This window comes from Bombus vancouverensis, chromosome 6 (genome assembly GCF_051014615.1).
Source record: "Bombus vancouverensis nearcticus chromosome 6, iyBomVanc1_principal, whole genome shotgun sequence".
NCBI lineage: Eukaryota > Metazoa > Arthropoda > Insecta > Hymenoptera > Apidae > Bombus > Bombus vancouverensis.
Genome location: NC_134916.1, coordinates 15,541,413 through 15,566,281, shown reverse-complemented (window position 1 = coordinate 15,566,281; position 24,869 = coordinate 15,541,413). Strand labels below are relative to the sequence as shown.

Sequence of the window (24,869 nt, the reverse complement as noted above, 5' to 3'; positions counted from 1 at the left end):
CATTCTGATCATTCCTCCGCATTGTTCATGTGTATGTGTATGTATGAAACGAAATTATCTCTAAAAGGCATAACTTATTCTTGGAATCTTCGATGAAATACACCAGAAACGGTTCGCTCGTCGATTATCCAACTTCTTAATCGAGAAGAACGACTTAATTTCCCGAAGACGTTGCCCGCGAACAGGATCGAGCAAAGCCAGATGGTTTCGTGATGCTTGGGTAAAAAGGTTTTTCGCAAAACCAGGAGTTCCACACTCGCTCATCAAATATGAAAAAGCGGAAAAGAATGGTGGATAAGACTGGTAGAAAAAGGGGTGAAAGGACAGGGTATAAAATATTTCCTGGCTCGCGAGTGTATCGCGTTTTCGCTCGTGTACGTCGGCTAGCACACAAGGCTAAAGTATTTTTGCTATGGATATGAAGTTCGCGCGTCTCGGGAAATTTCAGATCCAGCACGATCCACGATTCCCACTGTCGCTGATAACGATGCGATTTTTATAAACGGACTCGCTTTCGTGAACACGGACTCGTTCCATTTCACGCTTCAAGGATGACACCGTTTGCATTTTATCGTTCCGCGTTGTTCTTCCCGGGGAGTTGAGTGTTTCATTGTGCCTTTGGATTAGAAATTTATTGTTCGTTTCTATTTAGAATCTGTGGATTAATTTTGAAAGCAGGAATTACAGTCATTCGTTGGTTTTCCATCTCTTAAGAATCGTTTACTAGATCACGCAAGTTACTACGATTCATACGATACGATTTTCTAAACTTCAATCCATCTTAACAATGTTTAGAATGTTTATGAAAATGATTCGAAAATAATTTACAGAGTGTCTTTATTCTCTCCGAATGTTTCTATATTTCTAGTAACTTTTACTCTTCCCGAATTTGAACAGATACAAGAGAATCGACCGAATATCTTATTTACTCGCAGCAGTCAATGACGAAATCTAAATATTCTCATGATAAATTTCCTTAAAATTTAATATAACCAGTTTATATGAAATTTCTGCTTCGTTAACGCGCGTCATAGGACAAGATTGAAATTATAGACCTGGCAAATTCAAACCTCGGAGAAAGATTTCATACGCGCCGAGCTGATAATCAAACGTTCAATATTGCGGATGAACGATTGGTGGCGATGGTTAAAATCGAAAGCTCGAAAAATGCCTTACGTCCTTCGTAAATCGTCCATCACGGGGTCGAATCCATCGACAAGCCAGACGAGGCCAAGCAGCTCGTTCTTCTCTCCTACCTGAACCTTGTCGATTAAGGTAAAGACGATGGAGAAATCCCTTTCTATATCCCTGTTCGAGTACGCTACACCATCTCAGACTCCTCTACTCTTCGCCGCCTATATATCCGCCATTATCGAATTTATTTGAAATCGAAAGGAGCCACCGCGATCAGGCGCAACGATCCCTCGATAGGGGCTAAACTCGCTGGAAATTGAGTATCAATCCGTAAGTAAGGAGTCTGTGAGCAAGCAAGGATACCCCGTGGGAAATGTAAGCCTCCGCTACTTCTTCTTTCCCACCTTCGTGATCGTTCGTTCGTTCTCGCGCAAGGCTATCCTGAGAGTCCGCTATCTTTACTTGCACCGATTTCGTCTACGCTTCTCCTATTCCATTTCTCTTTCCTTTTCTCGCCTTTACCCTGTTGCATCGTCGACATCTCTTCTACCACTACAATCTCACGTATACGTCCCCTTGTTTCTCGAAGCGTGTTCTTTGCCGCCGGTGATGCTGTTCCCCGAACGATTCACCTTGACGCGGCGTGAGTAATGTGTGTCGCTTTTCCGTTCGCGAGTCGTAAATAAATCGGACATTCGTGATCGCCGTTATTGTGGGAAGAAAAATCATCCGTTCACGCTACCAAACGTGGATATTCTTTTTTAATAAGCCTGGTGCTTCGAGAATCTGATGGATAGATATTGGCGTAAAGAGTGAGAAGAGTTCGATTAAACGCGGAAGCGAAATTCGAGATAATCAGAGAACGAATAGAGATCGTGAGAGAAAAGTTACATGTTTGAATATTAATAATTCTAGCACTATATTTAACGAGTATTTGATAGTAACTATTTTTTCCGATACGATAGCGAAGCTATTTGGTCAGAGAATGAGACATAATTAGAGATAGGTTTTACATTTATAACCCTCTGCAGTCCGAGTTACATTCAACATCTTATCACGACTTACTTATCTTCGATGTGTTAAATTCGAAAACTGTATTTTGGTTACTAGATTAAGCTTTTAGTGGAAGAAGTAAAACGAAATACAGCGTCTACTTCAGGTCAATATTATTACATTACAAAGAGTTAAAAATTGACAACTCTTATCTTATGACAACTTATCTCGACACTTCAGGAATTCTATGGAATTCTTAATCCGATCTAATCGTCACTTCGTAACATTCAGCGATACCCGGACGTTTTACGAAAAATCGGGTTGACTCATCGGTGGATCGTATAAATTCGGCGATGGAGAGCGTTAATTACGCGGTCTCTGTCGAACTATGGTTCGCAACGCTTGCACGCGGCCACCATAAATCCGTAGCGGTGGTCAGCCGAAAGGTTACACCGTCCTCCGCGATATTACTCAACGCCATTAAATATCGCGTTTCGCGCGGCAGGATTTCGGCAATAACGATAATGAAACAACGGGAACAAGCGGCGGCGGGCATGAGTGTTTTTTCTAACGATCGCGAGCTCGTTTCGACGAGCTTGTTATCAGGCTCGCAGCTCGTAACGAGCGCCTCTCATCCCCTGGCTTTCGGAGGCCACCACCAAGGGGCTCGGTTAATTATAAACCGGGAATTAACCGGCCCACGTAAAGAAGTGGCAAGTGCAAACGACGATTTCCGCGATACCGGGCGCGATACAACGATTCCGGTAATTACGGCGAATTATATTAACCAGCTTGCTGCCCTTCCCCCTTTGTTTCGCGTCTCTGTTCGCGTGGCGTTAGGAGCGAATCTTATCTGTGTTGGTAACCGGTTGTATAGATTGCACCGGAGGCCTGTTGTACCAGCGGCGAAACTCGCCTGAAACTAATTTCCAACGACGTGACAGGAATTGATTTTATTAGGAGTGTGTGTTATACCACGTTACAGAGAAATGTTCAGACAAAGTTTTAGGATGTAGCGAGTCCATTTTGAAAGATATAGCTGGTTGAATATTGGCGAGGGAATTGGCCATTGGGCGTATGCAATAGAGTGCGTGGTAAGATCAACGAAAAGGACGAGGATAGCGTGGATGGTTTCTTTCGTCAGCGGGAATCAGTAGATCGAGACGTAAGCGATCAGACACGGAATCAGAACGTTGCATTCGCTCTTCGAGAAGCGTTTGATTTGATTCTGTAACGTTAAATGATCTGTAATGTTGAAAAGAATTTTATGCGTGTTTAACATGTTGACTACCGTGAGATATGAAAATTCGAGGAATACTCGTGTTCATTAGATTTGAATTCTTTTGATATTACATTAGCGATATAAACTACTAGATGTAGTATAAAACGCATAAACGACTTTATTTCTTTACTAACGACGTATTATATCGAAACAGGCGATATTCCTTTTTGAGAAAATGCACAAAATTTGTCAGGTAATTAGCGTGTTAATGCGTTCAAGAGAAATCTGCAAAAAAAAAAAAAAAGAGAGAAAAAAATATATACGAAAGAAGAGGCGGAGAATAATTTTTCAATTCGTTTTCTCTAAACACACAAAGCGAAAGCCGCTGCAGAGCTTAAACTATCTGGAGCTTGATAAACGTCCGACATGACAGATGATTCGATTCGTCTTCTTATCAGCCATAACGGGCTCGAGTCAACAATATATCACCCCATTCAAAAACCATCCGACGATATTAAAATCTCGAGCCTCTCCATCACGTTGGCCCAACCCACCGGCGTCTGAACAAACCGTTCCAACTCTACTTGACGATCTAATCGGAATCACTGGAGGCGATCGCAGTAGAATGGCACTCTATAAGTGCAACAAGCGACGCGAGGCAGAGCGTATTTGCATCGATTAGGAAACAAGGATAACAGAAGAGAGAGGATGATCTCGCTGAAGCGCGGCGAATCGCGCTTCATTACCAAATAAAAGCCGCTTACCCGCGGATTTCCACCGATGATGGTTGCAAGCCGTTTTGCATATCCAAAGGTGTCAGTGTTCTGTTCGTGTTTCCCAACACGAATTCGTTCCGTTTTCTCGTTTCAGCTCGGCGAATATCAAAGTCAGGGATCGCGGCAGTATCTCGCGACGAAATAACGTGAATAGACGCACGTTGCGCTTGAAATGCAACAGCGAAATGTCAGGCGAATTCGGCCGAGCGAAAATGACCAGAGAGGTGCTTCATAAAGAAATTCAACGCGCGATTCCGGAAATAATTTCAACGTGGGAAAAAAGCAAGATCCGTCGGGAATATTAATTTTTCTTTGTGTAGACCGGTCGAGCAGGAATTTGAATTTCTGAAAGGACAGCTTATTACCAAGGTATGTTTTATCAATGATGAGTAGAGGAATGAACGAGGGTATTTCTGTGTAAACATGGTGACCTTTTTTCTGAGTTATATGGGTAAGTATATATCGGAGAATCGAGCTCGTGGAAGTTTTCTTGTTTCGATCTATTTACCATTTAAACGATATATGTAATTGTAGGACAAAGATTTCAAATTTCCAATTCTTTCTTTCCTGGTTTATTTGATAGCCACAAAAACACTTGCCCATAATTTTTCTATATATTACACGAGAAGTAAAGAAATGTTTAGGAATGAAAAAAATGTATTTGCAGTTCTGAGATTAATTTTTAACGTTGTTGCAATTCTAAAATTGTAAACATACGACTGCAGTAATTGGAAGGAGTCGGTTAGACGAACGGATTAACCCAGGACTATTATTTTCGGATTATAATCTATTAAGAGATCTTATGAGTTAATCGGAAAACAAATTCATAGAACATGTTTAATATCACAAACTTACGGAACTAAATCCCATGACCTTAAGCAGCCACACGGTGAGCGCCAGGTTCAGGATCACGATGACCATCAAAGTGAGCACCAGAGAGTACAAACACCTTTTCCTCCATCCATAAACACCTAACCTGAATCCACCTTTACATGACGTGGTGCCGGAAGTGCGGTCCTCGAGAATCGGAGGTGTCGTCCTTGATGATGGCCCTGCCGACTGTCGCACGTTTCGACCTCCGGTCGACGTGCACGGCTCGTCCGACCAGCCTGACTGCCCTCGAGACATTCTGAAATCACAAACGAGTCAACTGAAACATCTGTCCTCTCTCGTTGTACGAGTTCTCATGCGATAAACACGCTAAACACGTGTCATCGTAAACATTAATGTTCTCTTTGTCCAACTTTAGGAAACTAACGAAGTTTAAACCGTCCTTCGTACTTTTAGTTAATCGTCCTTAAATGAGTAAGATTGCAACGAAACACGCTTTACTATACGAATTGTATTTATTATATGCGAGTAGGAAATTTAATTTATAAATTTTCTATAAGTTGTTGTAAGCTATAAACTCAACTGCCCCCGAACTAGGAACTTCTATGAGAAGTTAATAAAGCTGCATTAAATTTAATAGAAGAAGTAGTAGAAAGAAGTTAATAAAGAATCAGAAGTTGATGAAGATACCTTAATTTCAGTTAGTTTTATTCTTTACAAATGTGAATGTGATATGATTTATGTTTGATAAAAACTAAACGACACGTAAAAGAATATGGGATAAATAAAAAATAAATAAAAATATTATTATGTTTAAGGAATTGTTAATTGAAAGTTAGTAGAATCACGTTGATAGATGTAGAGTGTGTGTTGAAGTCACAGAAAGAGACAAGAACAACGTATGCTATTTCTGGTAATCGTCAGTAGAGCGAGACGTCAATGGTCAGACGGAAGCGTCTTTTATTATATTAGAAGTGTTTGATGATTTTTCTCTTATACTCGTGGCTGCTATGAAAGACTTAGTGATCCCAAATTTTTACTACTTATTAAACAAATATTTATGTAGTAACTCTAACGTCGCAAAACTAAAGACAGTTCTTCTCAGTCGAGCAATGCTTAAATTAAATTTTCCCCTTCTTATCTTTAAATTCCAGAGAACTTGGTACGTATTTCAAGCAACAGATGGCAAGAGACTCCTAAACGATAACGCATAAAAAAGTTGCAGTTGCATAGAAAAAACAAAGAAAAAGGACGAACGAAGCCTTAGAGCATAATTGCCAGCGATTAATAAGGCTGTAATTACCAGGCCATTTTTTCCCGATGATTTATCAACGATTTATGTCTCGTCCTCGCACACCGGGTGCAGAAAATTGGTCGTGGATGGGGAGAGGAACAGAACCGTGAGAAGACTGATCTCCGGTTCTTACTTCTTGAAACACGAGCCTTCCTTCATACGTGCCCTGCGTCCAAACATCCCACCCATTTCCACACAGTCCATTTTGCACCGAACCAGCACTGAAAACACGCTATCCCTTTTTCTTTTTTCCCTGAACGCGATACGATGTTGGTAACAGGCAACGGAATCAGATTTTTGTCCACGAGTAAGAAAGATCAATCATACGAAGCATCAGTGAAGAAGCCGCTGAATCCGAAATTAGCGTGGCAAATAGGGGGCCGTAAAACCGCGTACAAAATGGTGTGGTGGAGAACCAGAGGATTATCAAATGGCAGATAATTAACGGCGGTAGAGGCGTGCGCGCGTGAAAAATGGACGAGCCGGGAAAAAGAGCGGGAGGGCGATTAAAAGGGAACACCGACAGAGAAGAGGAAAAAGGAGAATCGATAAGCGAGACCATGTTCCGGGGAAGGAGAATGTAAGAGGAAAGGAACGAGGGAACTTATGTAAATCTGACTGCGAAATAGCGGACGTAACTCTGTGCCTTAATCTCTTGCCTCTCGGTCGCCGCTGACTCGAACGCTTTTACTTGACTTTTACTTACGCTTTCTTACCTTTTACTTTCTTCTTCTTGTCAGTCTTTGAAAATGTGGTCTCGGGATATTCTTTTTTATCCTAGTTTTTATTTTAGCCGTTTGTTTAAATGAAATATTAATCACGCGTAGTTTCTTTAAGACGTGATATATTTAATCAAAGCGATTTGCACGCGATTCAGTGTACTTTCTCAGCAACTAACTGGTTTCGTCAGTCCACATTTACAAGCACTATCAGTCCTAGAATTGAAAAACTCTGAATAGAGCTGTTTCTATTTAAATTGCAAATTTTATTATTGAGATTCAGTTCCAAATTTGAAGTTTACTTATTATTACAATCTATTTCAAAGTAATTGATAACTTAAAACATTGTTTAGATAGAATAAAGCGTTTATGTTTTCCACAATTGTCGTGGCAATCTTTCTTTCAAATTTATAAAATATCATTATGAATCCTCTTAGCACAATGTATAATACGTGATTTATAATAATCTTTTTATTCCTTAATATATTAATGGTTAACGATGTCACAAAATTTAACGAGCAAAACAAATTTAACGTCAAATTAAAACTTTGAAAAAAAAAAAAAACACACATTTCATATGCGTCGACCTAATTGTTCTCATGTCCTGTCTGTCCTTTTTTTTTTACCTGCCGCATATACTCTGTGAACAATTATAAGGGAAGTGAAAACATCGAGAGACAAATGGGACAACTGGCGGAAAAGAAGGAAGACAAATAGATGGAAACACTAGCATAAAGCGAAAGAGAAGTGGCACAAGGGATAGAAGAAGAAAAGGAGAAAGCAAGAGTGGGGCATGAGCTAAAATATTCAATGCTACCCTTTTGCCTTCTTGTGGATAATTATACCTCTCGTGGATATAAAGAGCTTGGTCGCTCGAAATTAAAAGCTCCGAAGATAAGCTCCTGCGGGGAAGAGAGCCGCCAGCTTGCTTTTCAGGACTAGGAAAGTGTACGATTTTCAGCAAGGGAACAGCCAGAAACGGGGACGGTGAGAGGAAGAGGGAGAAAGACGCGAGAAGAGAAAGAAGGATTAACGATTATAAGGACGCTGCCACAGCTGCACGCCTCATCGAAGATTGTATTTAACGAAGGTCTTTAATCTGGCGAGCTTTTTCGGATTCCGGACTCGATTTTCGATATTAATTTCTGTCGCCCTGCTCGTTCCCAGGCACCATAAATAAAACGCGGACACGCGCTAGTAAACGGCTGCAAGGTTTGACATTCTTGATTTTGTAGAATATTCAGAGACCTGTGAACCATCATTGCGAATATTCAACCATGTTGGGATCGATTATTTGCTGATAAAATTCGTTCTATTTATGATTAGATTTTTTCGAAAGGTGACGTATTGGACGTTCTAAATGTGAAGTATAAACGAAATATATAAATATATAAATATGATATTATATTGTGTTAAACTCCACTTGGAACTCACAACGGTATTATTGAACTATAAATATGATTTTTTAATCCAAGTCTAGTATTTATATTAATAATAACAGATGAATTCTCCGTTAACACAAACGAAGAATAAAATCATTTTTTACAATGTAAACTTCTCTTCGTTGCCAACACGCGTATTAAATAATTCTAACCTCTATTAACCTTAACTTCCAGTACCTTATTTCAAAGTGCTTTACTCTATAATTCTGTTCTGGTTTTACTTTAAAAATCACAGAAGCGTAATGGCTGCAGCTCGTTTCGAAGCGACGATTTTTTGCCCTGTAGAAACGTACGAACATTTGAAGTCGATTCGAACAGGAAGGCGTAGTTTTATACGCATTTGAAAGTCGTTACCGTGGCGCAAGAGGAGTAAACCGGGAGAAACGGTGAGATTCAGGTTCAAGGGGCAATTACAAAGCGGAAATATACGTCGGATCATAAATACCGTCGGACGTATGTTAAACGGGCGCTGGAACTTTTGACGTAACGCGAAGTTAGCGCGGCCACCGCCATAATTTCACGGTTTCAAGCCCAAAGAGCATTACAAGTTGCGAAATTATCACTGTACTAACGTACGACCGTGTTACACGTTTTTTCCTCCCGTCTCGACATCCGCGTGTACGTATTCTCCGTTTTCGCCCCCTTCGTCCAGCTTTGGCCGCATAACTTCCGTGATAAATAGCGCTTTGTTTAAAACGAATTAAACGAGTGGCCGGTTGCTTACGCGTCGCGGAGCCGCTCGGCTAGAATTGTGGCTTTCGAATGCTGGACACGCGAACCTGCGCGCGATGAATTCCAAACCGTCGACGAAGATGAAAATCTTGGAGGAAAAAGGGACGGGATTCCCGGGATGGATGGTGAATTATGATATCACGCGAGATATCAATGAGATAGTCTCGTAGGGAACGTGTTTTTAGAACGTTACAGTTAATTGTATGTGATTTTAACGCGCTTCAGACTGCGGTATTACCACGAAATGATCTTTACTGTCTGTGGTTTTATACTTGTAATAATAACTGAACAATTCCACATTCAAACTTCTTAGTTCGTATTTTTACATTCGCATTTTTATGTACAAGTTTCTAGATTCGAACTTCTATATTCAAATACAAACATAAATTTTTTAATTCAACCTCAAATTTAGGTCTTTCAATTGAAACTAGAATTTGAATTTTATATTTGAATTCAACGTCGAATTGAGAGTTTTAAATTGCAATTTATACAACGAGAAAGAGCCGCAAGGTTGAGAGGGATCGATAACGTATAATGTATTATATATAATACATATCTTGTGTGATTCGTTCTAAAAACAGAATTCCGAGAACGTTGACAAAAATAGTTGTACGTATCTTGAGAATATGGCAGATACTTTGATTTGTTAGTTTAATAATATTTGTTTCGAGTGTAATGTTTTATAAAGAAAACACAAGCGCGACAAGTCCGAAACTTTTAGTCTTCATACGGTTAATTAAATTCGAAACGGTGACAAGTAAACGTGATGGAAAGGATATTAAGCAAACCACAGCGACTGGAAGTTAATTTCCCTGCTAGGATGGGTAATAACGATATTAACCATCCGTCATGCAGGACAACGTGATTAATTCACGAAGGAAAAATATATCCGTATTTATACGAAATACGGATCAAACGAAGGACCGTATCGACTATCTCATTTCCTCGCCGGATATCGTCTTGGTGAGATTATTTTCTTTACAATGTCCATTGTAATTTCTCGATTTCTTCGCGACAGGATTCTCAGGTTCGTTAAATGTTCCTCTCTGAAAACTAACTCCACTCTTCGTCTATTTTTCGTTTCTGTTCAATAACTATAAAGAAGAACGAACGATCGATCACCATTCACTTTGCTTTTGATGGACAGAACCACGACGAGGTATACTATTGTTCAAAGGTATCCAATATCCACTTACTTGTTTTTAAAAAGATATATTTTAGTCGTAAAATTATGGATGAATTGAACTGCGATGATTTTAATCTTTAGAATCATCATAGACTCGTTATAACAAAATTGCACAAGGTTAACACTAGAAATACCGATCTATAATAACATCTAAATATGTTACCTAATTAGACTTAAAGCAATATGATGAAGATGAATAATGACGATAATGAAGATGAATGAAGATGAATATATGTAATCATATTTCTGTCTGAATAAAAGCACTTATATGTTTTTAGTAATTGCAAAAACAAGAAATCTAATACGTCATTTTTGCTAGTTTAGAACCAGAATTGACGTTTGTAATTGTCAATCTTTGCAGAACTATTTTATAACTTGACAAGCTCTATATGTTCCGATCGTTTAATTTGCCAATTATAAATCAAATAACAAAAGATCGGTTCAGACATTATAAAAATTAATGAATTACAAAAATTAATTAACAAATTGACGAATATATTATTACTATATTTTTCGACAAATTATCCAAATTTTTAATCTAGCGATTCCATGAAGAGATAATGAATGTTACTTCCAATTATTAATTTCTCATTCAATTATGTTCTTTGGACGAACTCAAATGATGTTATTATGATAACGTATTCATCTTGTATTCAGGAATTATTCGCGAGGATACTCGAGGCTTTTTTTCATATGTTTCGTGACAACGAACGTCCAACCAATAGTTTCTAGAAACTCGGTGGATACCCGAGATTCTCTTGGAGCGCGATCGTTGCTCCTATTCGAGCCATGCCAGGCGTCTAAAGGAATTCTGTCGATCGTAATCGGCCAAGCTGCCTCCATTGTGCTATCCCAGTTTCGACGAGTTTCCGCTAAGATTGACCTTTCGGATGGAGTCAAGTAGCCTTTCGAATTTTTGACGAGTAGCAATTATTCTCCTCCGGCCGCGTTTCGACCAACTTCTAGCCCACGTTCTATCCACATGTTAATCGCGAAACTTGCGAGCCAATTTTGTAAAGGTTTCGAGAAGCAAGGCAATCATATACTAACGCTTAATTACGAAGAAAGTTAGAGCAACAAAAGTGTAATAATATTCTTCAACTATTTTCCGGTTACAGATATTAAATAGAAACAAAAACTTTCGAGTAGAAATGTAACAATTGAAGGATTTTCAGCAGTAAGGAGGCAGTCTTAAAATTGAAATTATATCCATTGAAAGAGGAAGAAAAGCATAAGTTTCGCAGACAAAGGTGCAAGAATTTATTACTACGAGTATTAGTTGACTTACCATCGATTGAATTTACAGCGAGTTTCAAGAAGTAATTTCATTTTAAGTTGACGTTTATCGATTTACCGGAATTACTGGGAAATAATCAAAAGTAAGTAGAAAGTGCTGCTTCCTAACAGCTTCGAAATCTTTCCGCTAATCGATGTTCAAAATTTCATATCAAGAATCTTTCATAATTCCAAAATACTTTGTACCTCTCCTGTCAAAATTCTCCGAATCAAGAAACCGTGCGCACTAAAAGGCGTGTTCGCCTGCTGGTTCAAGAGCATGCAGGTTAATTGTTTTCTTGTTGACGTTATTGCCGGAAAGCCAACGACTTATCGGGTGGTTAGTCGAAAACCACAGTTCTGTGGTTGTTCAGCGGGAATGGGCGCAAAGGGGTCGATTCAAGCAGCGTTCGGAACAGAAAGGGGTGTGACGTCGACGGAGGTAGTCGGACTTGGTGCTGTCGGCGCCGCTGGTGGTATCTAGGTGGTCTAGCCCTTCTCGCGCTATTGCCGCAAGCCAAACATAGTTTAAAGCGAATTGCCGTTAATGAAGACTCATTCGTCGTAACATCTAAGAAGCTATGCTGTACGCCGACTTCGCTTCGAGACCTTCCTTTTCTTACGTTTCTTCCTTGCCCAGTTCCCTCTTCCTCCGTCCACTTTCTTTTTCTCCAGCTATTCTTACTCTCGGTAGGACAGCGCGGAAATTGCTCGGCAATTTCCATGAAAAATGCCAGAGGTTTACAGTACGACCGCAACGAACCGCGGCTGTCCTCGTCTAGTTTGCCACGGAAATTACGCTACCTTCCTTCCTTCCTTCTCTCTTTCTGCCCTTCGCTTTGTCTGTCTCTCTTTTCCACTATTCTGTTGTCAGGTCGTTTCAATTTTACCGCGCCGGCCAGTTTATTGAAATAAAATTGCTCGCTAGCTGATATTCGACTATATTTCCTGGACTGCTTCGTCCGGAACTGGATTACCGTTGCCGGGTAATTACAAAAATCTTGTATGATTCCTAGAATTTCCTATTTTACGCGTACCCTCGAGCGGGATCTTCCTATCCGTTGCCGAAACGAGAGCTCTGGAATACGTTACTTCGGGAATATAAATAGAGGGAAAATGTGGTATGGTTGCGGAGCCGATGTTTCTGATATCATAACTTAATGAAGAGAATAATGTTGGACGTTTCTAGTGGACGATTCAGTCCTTTAGGGCGAGTCAGAAGCAGTTGACAGAAGATGTACGTCCGGTCAAGGCTATCACCTGCGAGCGAAGAACAATTTTCATAATGTACGAGAGATTTGAAACTTATGATACCCCGTAAAAGAAATGTACTTGTATATAGAAAATATGTATCGTGCATGGGAAGCCTTTAGAAGAAAGTTATCGTGAAAGAATCATCATGAAAATGTGGATGAATCGATTATGTCATAATTAATCAATCGTAGCTACTACAAAGTTATGAAGTATCGAAACTGCAAAGAATTAAATATATTTTTACTACGTAAAAAGTCGTCAGTGTGCAAATTGTTTGCCGCAATCACCGGTGGTACAGTTATTGGCCTCTACAATTCAGCCATGAGCTAAAACCCAGAAATCACAACATCCTCTTACTCTACTATAATTCCCGTAGCGTTTAAAACTCGCCCAAAAAGCCGGAAAAAGGTGAAAAGAAAAACAGCAAAAAAGCTTGCCTCCAAAATCCAGTAGAACGTTTCAGAGGTAACTATAGATAGCCGGGGGAAGCGCGAAAAATTCCATTCGGGTTTCGTCGAGTGGCGACGATCGGCGTGACGTATTGGTCAGTGGCGCGACGAGAATCCGCGTGAAATACGCGGCCGCGTGGTCCGACCGTATTCACCGGAATCGTCGTCGTCCGCGAACGATTTCCTAAAACGCGAATCACCGAGTGATTTACCGGGAGCGAGGCTGAGCGTAGTTCGCAAATATCCATTAAAAGACAAATCGACAACGCCCGCGAAAATAAACACTTCATCGGATCGAGATCTGACGTCGTGTAGGATTCCGCGTGAACACGCGTTGACCAAGTCTGATGCGGGCCCCCGCGTTTCACAACGTGGTTATGTTTAACGGGCAGATAAGCATTTACAGGGCAATCATTCGGGTCTATCATCGATTTATCGGTGAAACGGCCGACGAAGTAAATTAAAAGGGCAGGTGCGCCGATTATTAACGCCCGCATACACGCCAACCGAACCGACACCGGTCTCTCCTCTCCTCCCTCTCTCTTGGTACGTTTTCGATCACGGCATGGCTGCTGCCGGCGCGTACCTCGCGTTCTCATCATTAATATCAATCATCGTCATCGACATTCCGCCGCTTTTCCCGCCCGATAGTACGCCATGATGATCGATCGGCAGCCTCCGATACTGTTGTCGAAGACAAGCTGGAAATAAACGTCGATTTCACGGCTCGAAATCTGTAGTCGCCCTACGTTTACCAACGCGTACACGACACGCAAATGTTTCGAACGAGTACGAATATTGTACCTGTAATAATCTGTATACAGATATATACTTTATAACTATCGCCGTGTAAGGTTAATGGTTTTAATAATGTCTTTTGTACACGCAGAGAGAAAGGTAATGAAAATTATAATATCGTGGAGGCAATCATCGGCGCATCGCTGCCCGAATGAAATCAGAGCAGAAGCGATACAGAGTAAAATTGTTTGTAGTCCCTCTGTTTGATCTGTCGACGTTAATAACGCTGCTCGATTGCGCTTCGATGTGCACCGCCTCTCTGATTGCTATACTACACGAATCTCTCGGACCCGCACCATTTTCTCTATCATTCATATGCATTTTTTCCTTTCTTCTTTTTCTTCTTTCGGTAGAATTCGATTGGGTTATGGAAACAAATTGTTCTTTAGAATGATTTAACTGTAACGTTCGTGTACATTTTATTGTCCCTGTTCTAATTTACCGAGCACGGTTTGATAGAATCGATCATCTATGTTTTTTATTCCGCGACGATATTGTAAGTGATGCGTGTATTTCCAACGAAGAACTTTGGATAAAGAAAGGAAAAATAGACAGAAAAATATCGTTGATGGATAACTTTGTTTCCAATTAGATCATATTGATTTTGTTGCCTGTATCGATACATTCCAGTTTTACCGAGCACCGTGCCATGGTATCTGTGTTTTCGATTCTTTCATATGCTTTAAATGGGTGAATATACTTCTGGCCGTGCAAGATCTTGGAAAGAACGTAGAAAAAGAACAGAGCATATAGAGAACAGAGAAAAAGAATACGAAAGAAATCGTCGGTCGAAAGTTTTTTGCAAACGTTCTGAAAGCATTCTCTCTCCAAAGAGGAACGATGTGAATCGCAGTGTATCAAACAGGAGGAAGATTTTCCCGGTGAAATCTGTTCGCCTAACAAAAAAGCGATTTGACGTTCAACGAGAAGGGTCGCGAGCTACAAAGAGACGTGAGAACTTCGACATCTGGTATCGCGAAATTTATGATTTTGACCACTGAGAACGTCGCGTCGGTCATATAGACGGCTAAATGTCTATACCTGTTACACGTATATCTCAGTAAACTGCCAACGCGTCGCTTATTTTTCTCTCCCTTGTATCCGACCCACGGCCGATGCTAAATTTGAAAACTTGCCTATCCTTTGATCTGGACACGCTATAACTTCCGGCCACGCTTTTGTTTGCGTTTGCGGACAAGTCTTTGAGCAACGGAAGGAAAAAGGTCGGTTCACGGTTGTTACCTTCGACCAAGTTAAAATAATTTAAAAGCCTTCCCATCTGTAAGCGAAAATCGCTCGTTAAACTTAAAGAAAAAAAGAAAAAAGAAACGATTTTATGGTTATAAATTATGTTTTATCAAAGATATAATCCTCTTATAGGTTTTTTTTTTAGTACATATAGGAAGACAAAAGCAGTCTATCGCTACTTTTTGAGACGTTTAATGGAAAAGTGGTAAAAGTGTACCTTTTTTTCCAAAAACGAGATGTGTTTAAAAAATTTCATCATGAACTTCCATATTACTGTATATAATATGCTTTTACTCTTTACAACATGATTTGACATTCTATCTCATTTGATTCTCCCCAGTATTTAACACGCAAAATACTTGCTTTTGTGCTATGAATGGATCGAATAGAAACATTCCAACATTGATACGTTACTGGCTACAAAAAGTTCATCTAAATTATGAACAAGCTCCGAAAATAAATAATCGAGTATGAACTAGTTTGGGTGAAATATTAAACGTTGCCTCAAACTGAACATACAGATATTTCTATTAGAATAATTTTTTACCCTCAGCGTTCTCTCAAATTAAACGTTATTTCACTTGTATCATTTTTTCCTCTGTATATTACTCATGAGTACTTGTACTGTGAAAAGCTACTCCTCCAAAATTATCGGACTTTATACGTTTCAATGTTCTACAAATACCATGTTTACCTACCAGTAGTATAATGCCATGGATATTTAATGTATAATAAAAATCAGATTTATTTTACGCGATGTATATTTCTACCTCGCTTTACGATACATCGCTTTAGTTGGTAAATTCGTTCGATCGCACGAACATTCAAAAATCGCTCTTCGATTACTGGGTTTAATGAATCCGGGTAAATTATATCGATTAGCTGAACAAAACGAAATAATTATCAATAAATGTAACGAAATCCGATAGTCGGTCAGATTTATTAGGAAACGTTCGTTCCACACGGACGAAAATTTAAGGGAGATTGTTATCTTTATTCTGTTACATATATCACCAAGGGTGCGGAGATAGTAAAGTAATTGATATGAAGCTGGACGAAAGGATGGTAGAGGTCGGTTAGGAAGAGGGAGTTATACCGATGGAAGTAAAAAGGCTCCAGGAAAAGGAAGAAGGGATGAGAGAAGAAGGAAAATCCATCGACTCACGTGGTAGGTTTCTACGAATCCAAGGAAATCGGTTTAGAGACCGGAAGGGAGCTGCTTTGATCGCGTTACCGGCTCGATCTCGCGGATTAGGGACGATCCTTTTCCTCTTTCTCTTTCCCCTTTGCCGTTTTCTCTCGTACACTCCGCTCCCTATTTTGTTCTTATCCTCTGGCCACCTTTTCTCACCAAATTCGATATTTCGACTGTGACCGTAACTTGCCCTAAGGAAAGCTCCGTTTCCACTTAGCTTCATCTGACGAATAAATGGGAAATAAAAATAAATTCTCGCACCCTGTTCTATTTATTCGCCAGCGTTACGTATGTTATATCGGGTAGCTCGTGGGATTAATTAATTGACAAAGTGTACGTTTTATACGTATTTAACGGCCATTTAGCGTACGAACGTTATTTCGCCGTGCTTTTGCGCTGGTACGTTTTTTTAATCCTCTGATGTTTCAATTATTTTTGCTTGATAAAAATAAGACTTCATATAACTTTTTGATGGACGTTATTCATTTTCTTTATATTACCTACTATGCTGAAAGGTTTAGAGTAAAAGTCATGTAAACGTCAATTAAAAAGCGTGACCAAAGTAATTTACATAACTCCTACTTTACAAAAGCTTATTTTACGAGTCAGATATTTTTCAAAAAATTTCCATTCATTTGAAAACAAATAGTCTTTATGACGATACTATGAACGTTCCAATTTTGTCAAACTTTACACAAATTCTTAGGATTCCCTTTCATGACTACAACATTAACGCAGAATTCAACAACGTAAATTGACTAACAAAAAAAAAAAAAAGAAAAAAAACAGAAAAAATAACTGCGAATAAAATATTACGTTCACGGCATGGTTCTTAATACGCTGAGCTCGTTCCTATACAAACAACATCAACTCGAATACGTTTCTCGAGTAGCAATTTTTCTTTCTCATGCGATTCTCGTCGGTACTTCTCGCGTATTAAGCTACTGCTCGTACAATATCAAATGCTCTTCCAGCTATTGTAATTTATGCATCATCTCCGGCCTGGAAACGCTTCACCGGGACGAACGACGAAGGATAATTTCAATCTTCGTCTCTGCTTAGATGTAGCATGAATAATAAAGTTCGGAAAGCGCTACGAAAGTGAAACGCTTCCCTTTATCCCTGTCAGGCAAAGTAATAATTTTTGAGTCACGAAGACAGACTCGCCCGTAACCAGGAACCTCTTCGTGAAATACCACTGCTTGTTTCTCGTTTCAGACATTCGACAAATGACACACGACGTCTCCGCGACACGCCTGGGATATCCGTTGACTTTTGCCTTCGGTGTCGTTAACATTTCCTGGTGGCCAGGCGGAGATCTAACATTTCCCCTTTCGAGACCCGCAGAACATCGTGTTTCCTTCAGGACGCTCATTTTAAATCGAGTGCGAGCCGTAGATACTTTATTTCGTGTAAAGTTCAATTTGTCTGGATGACGTTTCGTTTGGATTTCATACAGCGAATTAAACGATTAAACACGAATTTTTTTAAATTAATTTATATTATTGAATTTTTCTTCTCAGCATTGCGGTTATAAAAGATATTAACCGCATATTTTTTTAATTATAATATATATTTTTAACATTTTTTTCGTTCATCCAAAAACATTATGAGTTTATGAAGAATGAAGAAATTTAATTACTTACTATAATAAACTTTTCGTTAAAATTACAGACACTCTATTTATGTTTCTGGTTTGTATATCGATTTTGCATAGAGTACCTATTATTCCAACATATTTGTTGCACGTTAACAAAGCGTTAACAGTTTACGTTCTACAATAATGTTACGTTCACTTAACTTTGATGTGTTTCACTGTTTGGTCCTTAATGGATTAATGCTAAAACTCAACAAAATCGGAACGATGAAAATGATCAATTTAGAATTTTTTAGTTTCGAGGACGAATGAGCGTATGAAGGTGCATCATTATGCAACGAATAATTTCTTAATAAAAGAGGTGTAAAAGGATGAAACAACGCGCAAGGATGGAACACGATTTATCATAAATATCAAGATCATCATTTATAAGCACAAGTATCAAAGGAGAATTTATACGTGTACGCCAATATCTGTGCTTTAGCACATCACTCTTTAAGTTGTCCTGTAATGTATAGGGCGAATCGTAGGAAGATATCATTGTGCCGTACCACCGCATGGTAAGCGTTGTAAACCATAAGTGCGATAGTTAGTTAAAGCTAGTTTGCGAGTAAGTTACCTGCCACTGTGACGTGCCCTTAAAATTTCAATTAACGTGCAAATGACTTCGAGTATGAAAATGCATTTGCTAACGAGCATTTCGTCGTTCCTTATGCTCATTTCCAAAAGAGTCTGTACGCTTGTATTAAAATTTTTTGCTATTTCATATCAATCGATGTAAAGCGATTTCAATGGAAATAAAACATTTTTTTATACATGATCCATATTTGGTCACTATTACGCATTTTAACATAGGGTCTTATCGTATATCTAGGATTGTCCTGGTCAGGCCTGCATATGTAACTCGATCGAAGATGCGTGATCGAAAAAAATCCGGATTTTTTAAATAAACGATCATAAAAGTCAAAGAATAAACTAAATTATTAATTTATACAAGCCGGAACAAAGCCTTAGAATCATTAGAGGTATCTTCGCGTAAAGCCAAGTAATCTTTTTTTGGAATCTTTCCAGTTTGTCAGTTCTTTTTAACGCTGCAATTAACTTTTCACAAAGTGTTTCAGATTACGTGTCATAAAATATGGTGACCTTGTTCCAGCTCCATCCTTATTCTCATTTCATGTATACATATAGCCAAAAACATTTGCCTATTTTCTACCAATATAGTTCCAATCTAAAACTAACCGAATAAGAGGAAAACATTTCTCTTACGCGTTTGGTATTCGACACTCGACACAGCAGACATTCAGCCACCATTATCATAAACGCTATTCCACTCGTCATAAAACCGAATCGTTTCTCCGACTTCTCGATACTTGCAAAGGGAACATAGTATCTTTGCGCGTATGCAACCATACCGTATTTTACCTTTCGCGGATTCGCTGGCAGCGTCCCGTTCATATCAGGAACGCATCTATCCAGCGGTCTGCAGCCACGAACCGTCGCCACTCCGTTCATCGCGACAACCCCAATAATGGCTCTTGCTATCCGATCAACGCGCTACGCAAATCCAACGTCCTTCCCTTCGTCCTCAACCCCGTGGTAGTCGTCGTCGTTTTCCTCTCCAGTACTCTGTAGTCAGTCGGCTGCTCATGTCCAACGAGAGTTGAATTTATAACGAGCCGCGGCGAATTTATGAGATGGTCTTTCCACCGAACGAAGAGGCGAGCCGACGGGTGGCCGTATCGGCAGATTTCGAAGGGAAAGAGCCGCAAGAGGTGGAAGTATAGCAGGACGGAAAAAGGGATGGAAAAGAGTGAGCCAGCCAGGGGTAGAGTAGGTGCAAATGTAGACTCTAATCCAAGCGGTGGTGAGCCATCGACAGGAAGATTTATCTCGACGAGGCCAGCACCGTCGACTAACCCCTCCTCCCTTCCCCTACGAATACCCCCGGCAATCCCTCTGCCGCTCGACGTTCTCCCCGAGTTCAGACCGGGGAATTAAATTCGGCCGCGAGGCGGTTAGCAATATTTTATGTCCCGATTCACCTATCCTCTCTCTCTCTCTCTCTCTCTCTCTCCGCATTCGTGCGCGTATATTCCTGCACCCTCTGTCACACTACTTCGCCACCCTTTCCCTCCGTCCGTTAGGCGTGAGCGGATGGCGTCACGACGAAGTTTACGCGTTAAATCCTGGCCGATTGAACGATCGGCTGCGACCCCGATTCTTCGACAGTTAAATGGGTGAGACAGATTCGGGCAGCTGGGGAAAATTCCGGGATTTGAATCTTTGGTAGGGCTTTAACTTCGAACCCAGAGTAATAGTTACATGGTAGATTGCGGTTAGATTTTTAGTGAACTTTCAGTCGGCTAGATTGTAAGCCTTGTAGAAGAACGGATGATTGGTAGATTGGACTTTTAAACGTCTTTTGTTCGAATGATTACGGAACGGAGAAGTCATGTGATTAATCGTATAATCATTGGCAAACACGCAATAAGTTGTGCAATAATAAAGGCAATTATATAAAAATTACGCTACGTTCTTACTTAAACATAGCCAAATTGCATAAGAAATTTCATATTCCTCGGTTTATCATCAATTATCTAATCATTCTCCAGTTTAAATGTCACTGAAGAATAACGCTTTCGTATGAAAAAGAGTGGAAACTTAACTTAAACCCAATATTCCTACGTAATCAATATCGGAAAGAACCATATTTAGAGTAGTTAGATGAGAGTTCTTTGTAGCACGATATAAAGCCAGCGACGTTAGAATGTCCATTGACGTGATTAATTAGACGCTGATTGTCTTGTAGAAAAGTGTTCGATATTTCAGAAACGTAACAGGCATTGACACTTCGATTATTTCGGTGAGATCAATAGCGGTGGATTGAATCAGAGTCGATCCGGTATTAATTGTATTCCAAAGCATTGAAAATGGTGAAATTCCGGGTTGGTTTCGTATAGTACGCGTTCGTGTGGCCCGCACACGTGTAAGGACCGACAGCTCGGCACACGGAAAATCCCACATCGTGGCTTTACTCGCCGGCGAAACTAATCGAATGAATAAAACAGCGGGCGTTAACGAACAGGTCGGTCCCTCTTGGCCCTAGTGCCGGTTCCCGAAACTTTGCTAATGGAATCGTGCTCGCTCGTAAAGGAAATATTAAATGCTCGTCCTACGTAGTTCTGGTTTCGATTCCTACCTTTGCTTCATCAGTGGGAAGATCGCGAGAAATTTCCTCGTTTCTACCGATCGTGGACAAGACGTCAACTTGTTTGACGAACAGATGTCACTTTAGTTTCGTCTTAATAGTTCTTGGATACATTGTATAATTGATCAAATTTGATTTGATTTGAAAATAAATTGAATTTTAATTTTCTATTTATCTCATCTGAATAATTTTAACGACTTCAAGAGTTGCATAATAAGAACGAGTAGAGAATAATAGGGAACTGTATTCTATACTCTATTCTCGACTATGGAACTATAATAATATATTATATTATGTTATATTATATATAATATTATATTACAATAGTAAATGTAGAATATACATTAATGTAAATTATCTCTTGTTTATTCGTTCGACATTTGGATCTGAAATTCTCCCATTATCACAGATTCGAAACTTCAGAGTGAAATTTTTGAATTGTAACGTTAAATGGAGGGAACAAGCCTTTGTTCATATACTCGATCAAAAATCATTCGATTTTCCAACAATTGCGCATTAATCTACAAAATTACTATGAAATATTATAAATTTCTATCGCTCTAATGATTTCGTTCTTAACATTGCCATCTACGAGAAATAAAACCAATGTAAACGTGGGAGAAACTTCGTTAATAAACTCCGTAGCCAATAAAAGCATTTAGATAGAACGACGTAATCGCTAGTAAAACCTGTCGAGCAATAAAAGAAGAAGACGAGCACTATGAGAGATTTAGGGTCGTTTATTAAGCGAGTCCCGGAGACGAGGTTCCCACGAGGGACGATTATAATTACAAATTTTGGCCGGCGCTTATCCTCTCGGCCGCGAATTAACTCCTCGCCAATTGTAATTATAATTTCACCGAAAGAAACCCCTCTCGAAAACTTGGAAAGTTGTTGGAAGAGTAGAGAACTCAACGGTGTGTTTCAAACGGGAATGTTCCCGGAGATCCGAGACTGTTCACGGAACAAGCAAAAAGTTTGTCGAGTGGAACGTCTTCGAGGCGAGCGCCATATCCATCTGAGGGCAACGTTTGATTAATTTGGCACGAGTTTACGCTCCCATTTCACGGAATTAGACTAAACGGATTGTCGTCCGGTCAACGAGGTACCGACTGATGCACAACGCGAGTACAATTCCAGAGCGCTAACGCGTCCACGCTGCTCGGCGCCTAATACGATTCCGTGCACAGTGTGAGTTGGGGTCAGCTGTCTCGAACTCGACTCGTCTCCGCACGACTAGTCCACTTCTGACCAGCTTCGACCAAGCTTCCTGAGTGCGGATCCCTGACCGTGGTTTCGGTCAAGTCTAACTCGAAACTAAGCGGCACCTACCACTTTACGCGAACCACCCGGCATCGGTTGATGCTGAGTCAATAAACTTGACGAAAATTGCTCGAGAAACTTTCATCCTGCTAATTACCAGCTCCAAATAATCGGATCCTCGTTACCATCAACCGATTTTCCCAAGTCCTTTGATAGAATCGCGAGATTCCAAGAAAAACAAAGGAAGCGTCGTTACGTCGAGGATAGATTTTGTTAGAGTAGAATTATCCAGTTGAGACAGTTTGTTTTCTTCACGCGATGGCATTGAACAGTGAAAGAAGATCGTATCGGTTTGGATGTGAAAAGGGTTTTTAAGTGTGAAAGGTCTTGCGGAAGAAAATATTTGTTTATACCGCAAAATGTTGGTTATTACTGGATCAAAATATAGTACTCGTTATGGTATTTAGTAGTTTTGGATCGAATTCTCGTTTAATTTTTATTTTTATTTCGCAAATAAATCTAGCTTAATAACGTCGTTATTCACATTTTTCATTCTCGAATTGCAAATTTCTGATCTTCTCCTCGCAATCTGTCCAATTATTTTCGTACCTTTACAATATATTTTTCAAGATGATCATGTTTACATATTCCTTCGCCAATTATAAAAAAAAAAAGAAAGAAAAAGAAAGAACAATGTCAATCTTTTACGTCCAAGCATTTGATAACGGAAATATAGCTTGTCCTTAACACCTTCCGTCAAGTCTCCAAGGAGTTACGTAAAACTCGGGCGACGAAACAGCGATAGTATAGCCGTGGGGAGGTCTGGGCACGTGGCGTTGCGTGCCGGTTGTTCGTTCTCTGAGCAGCTGTCCTGCCAACGAGGATTTGTACCAGCGAAAGAACTGATCCGTGAGCCTGGACTAAACTTTCCCGGGCAAGGTCAGAAGTCAAGACGGTTGAACTGGGTAAAACGAAGAGCTGGATATAGAAAGCGTGAGAGAGAGAGAGAGAGAGAGAAAGAGAGGGCAAGTAGAGGGTTACAGGAAGCGAACGGGAGTGGTGGGATTGAAAGACAGAGCGACAGAGGACCCAGCAAAGCGACATCCGAGACGGAACTCAAACATTGGTGTAGCCTCCGACTCGTGCTCTCTTCTCTACCCTGTTCGCCTTTACCTCTTGGTTTCCCTTGGTCGGCTGCTACGTGTATACACACACTTAGGCACACATTTGCACGGGCACACCGCGGCCAAAGTTAAACTGCGTCGCCTCCTCTCCTCTCTGTGTCTTGCTAGCTTATATTATCCAGTTACCCGTGAGGCTTACTAACCAAACAAACGAACAGATACCAGTTGGATTTTATGATTGCCAAACCTTCCGTTACTTTCCATCCTCCCCTTTGGCCCTCTTTGCGGTTACAGTTTTTTTAGTGTCTTTTTTCCTACGGGGCAGGTTGTTCCGAAGCGATCTTTGACCTGTTACGAGGACTGCTCGATGGTATATAAATATTGAATGAATTTTATCTGGGTTTGTAAGTTTGTAAGAGAATGAGGATACAAATAAGTACACTATTCATAATAATTGGAGCATTATTTTTCATTTTTACCAATGAATAGCGGAAATGAAGTTCCAGTTTCTGTTTTTGCACACTTTTCTAAATGACTGGATTAAAGTCAATGTTTATCGCAGTATCGTACTAGCAACGCTATTGCAATCGTTACTTCTCTGAATATTTTGTAAATTTTTCCTTGGCCATCTAAAACCTTCGATTTTGTTTCTCATCAGCTCTTATTTTTCTGCTCCATTCTCTTCGAACGTCATTCTCTACGAGTTTCTATGTATCAATTCGAAAACATAAAAACGTCAGATTTTTTTTTAAATCATGTAACACGATTGATTTCGGAATAGAAGTCTTCTTAAGATCTTTACAACGCACACAATTTAATCAACCGGAATTCAACGACGATATACTTCAATACAATGGTGCAAGCACAAAACGTTTTAACAGCTCAACGACACAAGTCTCTCATTTTGTTCCATATTGACGATCCAGCGCACGTATCTTTTATACGATATATAGTAATACCTGTGCATTCTTTCCATCGTATTTCACGGTCTCTTTGATTCGATTCAAGTAAACAGACATTCTCAAAACACACGATTGAATATGACGACTCAAAAGTGTACAAAGTTTAAAAATAGCCATATTCTCCTTTTTCGCTTCCTAATCCCAAATACTAAGTCCCTGCTATA

General features: G+C 39.9%; 1 protein-coding gene across 4 annotated transcripts in view; it reads right to left on the bottom strand.

The window, feature by feature from the left end:
• Positions 1 to 24,869, bottom strand: part of Scgdelta (sarcoglycan delta) — a 185,127-nt gene that overhangs the window by 20,415 nt on the left and 139,843 nt on the right. For all 4 annotated transcript variants that reach the window (XM_033335856.2, XM_033335858.2, XM_033335859.2 and 1 more), the window contains one exon: positions 4,981 to 5,254. In XM_033335856.2, coding sequence (XP_033191747.1) covers positions 4,981 to 5,254 — 274 coding nt within the window. The remainder of the gene's footprint in view (positions 1 to 4,980; positions 5,255 to 24,869) is intronic.